General features: G+C 37.4%; 1 protein-coding gene across 4 annotated transcripts; it reads right to left on the bottom strand.

The window, feature by feature from the left end:
• Nucleotides 1–200: 200 nt before the first annotated feature.
• On the bottom strand, nt 201–4,426 carry LOC147291296 (IQ domain-containing protein IQM3-like). Of its 4 annotated transcripts, none has more exons than XM_086235202.1 (9): nt 4,082–4,426; nt 3,867–3,981; nt 3,658–3,723; nt 3,434–3,522; nt 2,328–2,415; nt 1,793–1,934; nt 1,603–1,695; nt 1,314–1,405; nt 201–793 (listed from the first exon to the last, which is right to left on the bottom strand). In XM_086235202.1, exons 1-9 carry the CDS (start codon nt 4,252–4,254, stop codon nt 323–325), a joined length of 1,329 nt encoding a protein of 442 aa, XP_086091328.1. In that variant the 5' UTR covers nt 4,255–4,426; the 3' UTR covers nt 201–322. The 4 variants fall into 4 exon arrangements, with proteins under 4 accessions (XP_086091328.1, XP_086091329.1, XP_086091326.1 ...); XM_086235203.1 differs by having other exon boundaries at nt 1,603–1,692; XM_086235200.1 differs by having other exon boundaries at nt 1,314–1,415; nt 1,788–1,934; nt 4,082–4,423.

Genomic DNA, 4,426 nt, shown 5'->3' with positions numbered 1-4,426 from the left:
GTTTACAAGGAATTTACCCATGAAAAGAGATAAGGTGGTGTGGCAATGCCTCTTGTTAAGTTGTAAAACCCAAAAGGATTTAGCATTACCTCAGATAATATTTTACTAATTGAATGAAAATTTGTTTAAATTTTTTTTTCTTTTTGGACAGAATTCACTTACATATTCAATAAAGTGAAAAGCATGAAAATTCAGGCTGATAATGTCAATACCGGATTTTAATGGGGTTGAAAAAGGCAGATTCTTCCTAAATAAAAAGTTACAAAAATTCTGAAGCAGTATTGGGTTTAAACTTGTATGAGAGACAGACTTATAATCCTGGTCACATTACCCTGCACAAAGCTGTAAATGACATGGGATGTGATGGAGGTTCAGATGTCGGTGCTGTAAAGGGAACCCCGGGTGAGAGGTTTACAAATTCCAGTGCTTGTAACCTTAATTTCAAAGGGTAGTCTGCAACAGACCCAATTCTCGGGCCTGCTCCTGTTGACCATTTCAGAGATAGTTGGTCACCTATTTGGGGTGAACTTGCTTCCTTCTTGGACTTGATCCTTTGCAATATATCTTTCTTCGGCACACTTGTTTGGAGGTTGAGGAGATTTCTAGATACTGTTCTTTGGTAACTGTTTGTTTTTGTTTGTGGCAATGTACATGATTCAGACTGTTGGTTTCCTTCTTTCACCCGGAAAACATGAAGTTCATCGGGTTCATCTTTTGTTTGTCCTAGTGTTCTTCTTGCTCGAGCTGATTTGCTTAACTCATAGTTCTCATTATCTTCCATGGGAGATAGTACCTGAATACATATGGGGATAGCTCAGACAAGGCCAGACTACAAACACAATATCAGGCAAATGTCTGTTGAATAGCTTAAGCTGTCAAAGAATGCGCCAACAATGTATATCAAGCTAACATCCTCCCTCACGTGCAGCCCCAACCGACACGTGGAGAGCAGACATATATTGACAGATAGAAACAAACATAATTGGGGATGAAGGATTTGAACCTAGGACCTCCTGCAAACAAGGCTCTGATACCATGTTAGATAACTATTGTGCCCAAAACTTAAGTTTTTAGGGAATGTGCCAACAATGCATTATCAAGCTAACACATACAATATGCATGTTACAAATTATTAAACGAACCTCAAAGGTGAACAGTGGCAGAAAAGGTTCTTAAAGGTCAAGGTGTGAACCCCTGTTCCTAAAATTCTAAAAAGCTACATGTCCCATGTATTCTTTCAACTGCATGTTTTGGTTGTAGGCAGGGTACCCTAGTAGCAGATTTTATAAAATTGAATAACATGAGTTCTATACCTGGACTCCATCAAGGTCAACTCCGTTTTCCTTAAGGAAGGCGAGGAAATTGCCAAGGTTGTCATCAGTTGGACGGTAATGTCCGCTGTATGCTGATACAGACTGGAAGTCAAAGGGACATATAGAATTCAGATGGAAAACGCATAAGCTTTTTTCTTTATCTAAAATAACACTCAAGAGAGAGGAAGATGCATGAACTTTTGTTTAGCTATCTTTTGGTACCAAACTTCTGGATTAAGAATTTGGGATTATAGTGTACCAAACATGCTGGATGGATGCATTAAGATACCTTGAGCTTTCCATGTTCTGCTGTCAGTCTCCCAGCAGCCAGGGTGACCCCTCCCGCAAGGAAGCTGGAATGATGAAATAACCCCTTCTTCTTCTTGAAGGAAGAAGAAGAACAAAAAGAGCATCAATCATCTGCAAATACGACAACACTGCAGCTAAATGGTTGATGTCCATATCAGATCTTACCTCACCAGCATAAAGTTTCCGAGAGGCACTCATTACAAAAATCCATTTAGAATCCTGCATTCCTTGGTTTGTTTCAAGAAGATATCCTGTTCCTTTGTTCACAATTGTCCCTTCACAAATGATGTATTCGAAGTGTTCCCTCTCTTGCTTATTTGCACAAAAGGTCATCACAAGAAGCAAAAGAGGAAGTTAGGAAATTTTTTTAATGCAGCGCTCAAAGGCCACTCTGAAGTTTGGTTGTAATCAACTTGTCACTCTCTTGTTTTCATAAAGTACATTGGAAAGAACATATCTTGAATAATAGAGCAATAATTGAAAATTGAAGCACAAATGTAATGTGATGTTTCAATAGATTCTAGAACTAATCATCATTGATATCAGGAGCTGATCTGTGTAATCATGCATTACTTTTATCTACATAGAAAGAATGGACTTCAATGGAATGCTACTTAAGGTGTTCTAACCAGAGTAATAATTGGATTTTATTTTGATCTTGTTTTTATCTTATGCTATATATGCAGGGTAGGAGGAGTATGGTACCGGTCCAAGATATTTTATGCATTCCTGTTGCAGCCTTGATCTTGGGCAATCCTTGAAATCAACTTCCTTGCCATCTCCAATGTCCAACCTATAAAAGGTAGAAGTTCTGTTTTCTAAATCATCTTAGTTTAGATGTATCAAGTATCTTAGCTAGTAAATTTATGTGGAAAAGATCCATACTATTCGCATGGGATGTAAAGCTAATAAGAAATTGTTAGAAATCTGTTTAACATTTATTGGGAGGTCTTTGGATAAGAGTTCAAATTTTTAATGCACTCTGGAATCCTTATCAGATACATATCCCATTGGACATATGTTCTTACATCTTACTAAAACGTATATACACAATTAATTTACAAAGACAACGTTTGAGGCATCCATGTGTATACAGGTATATTTGATGGCTAATTTGATGAGTGTTGCCATATACAACACTAAACCAAGCTATATGCATTATGATGATTTCATTGGGAGAGGCACATTCCTTAATGATCAATTTGCCGATTTTTCCTATCACTTACAAATTTTTGAGTTCAAATGCATATGCAGCTAGTTGTGTTCATATGTTCTTTCTTCTGGTGCTCTTTGATTTTCTGACTCATGCATTTGTGGTATGACAAACATGAACTTGCAAATTCCACCCCATCCATAATTCTGTAAGTTGGTTGACTTGTACATATAAGAAGGCTATCATTTCATGTACACAAGAATAATGATGTTGCCAACATTTGAAGCAACTCTTATCCATGTGAGAGAGCTTTGCCATAGCATAGCAGTAACTCTTACCCCATGTCAAAAGTGGCACTACTTGCTAACTTGATGAGTATTGCTGTGTGAACACTAAAACCAAGATTTATGCATAGTGTTTTCTTTCCTCTGATATCAACCCTTGCCTATAAAAATCTGTTAAACCCACTTTGTGTACCACTTTGGTGCAAATAGTAGAGATTGAAATTTTTGTACTGTTAAACCCATTTTGTGTCCCATCTCTTATTGGGTTAATACATATTGATTATTGAGTGAAATATGGTGGAGACAGTATGCATATGAGGGCCCATTTGATGGCCAAAGGGAATGCAGTAAATAAAGAAGAGAATAATGCTTACCAGTAGAAAAATGGTTGTCCTGCATCACATCTAGCCCACTCTTCATAGTAATAGTTCAGGTTATGGCCATAACGATGTCTTGGATCAATCTGTTCCAACCATGATGATGATGATAATGATTGTTCTTATTATGATTATGGTGATTATGATGATTCATATTGTGAGGATGATGAAGATTAATTGAGGTGCAAGAAAATTAAAGTATAGCTCAATTACAAGCTTACCGCTTCAATCCAATGTTGGAAAGCTAATTTTTGTGCCTTATCATCCTTAGATAATCCTTTTCCCAGCTACAAAAACAATCAAATTCATGAAACCTCTTTTGTCTTTTCATATTTGTGTGTGTATTAGAAACATTCTAGGCATAGGCTAAAGCATATAGATTTTGTATAGTTTATTAAGTTCATGTGCTATAAAAGATAAGCAAACATGCCTTTGATGCGATTAGGCTGATCCTACTCCACCGGGAGGCTGCAGTTTCAGATTTATGATAATCGAAGAATGAAACTGTACTATGATTCAGCCTTGCATAGTCTATAGCTTGCCACCTCCAAACATTAACCATACATGTAATTTTTCAGGTACAGAAGTAGAGAATGAGAAAATGTTGCACATAATTAGATAGAAGTGAATTCATGGGGTACGTACCATAGCTCTTCAGCAACTACAGCTGAGTCTGCTAGCCTGCGCCTGGTTCTGTAACTCCTGTACACTTTCTGCAACTTCACTGCAGCCGTTGATTCGTGGCCATGATTTGTATGCTGAGGAACCACTACCATTGATGGAGTTCTGTCATAGTGATCCAGAGAGAGCTCAGCCATTGTTAAAAAACAAAGGTAACAGTTTTAAGTGCACTGAAAGAAATTGAAAGGATCACAACCAAGCCAAAAGGTCTAGCTGTAGCTTTCCCATCTCTTTGCATTGAAGCCTTTGTTGTTGGGTCTTGCTAACTGTATGGTTACAGGGATGTTTAATATGGTGGATCCACATCAC

The sequence above is a fragment of the Dryas octopetala genome, chromosome 3 (assembly GCF_963921425.1).
Source record: "Dryas octopetala chromosome 3, drDryOcto1.1, whole genome shotgun sequence".
Taxonomy (NCBI): Eukaryota; Viridiplantae; Streptophyta; class Magnoliopsida; order Rosales; family Rosaceae; genus Dryas; species Dryas octopetala.
This window is presented reverse-complemented; position numbering and strand designations above follow the sequence as displayed.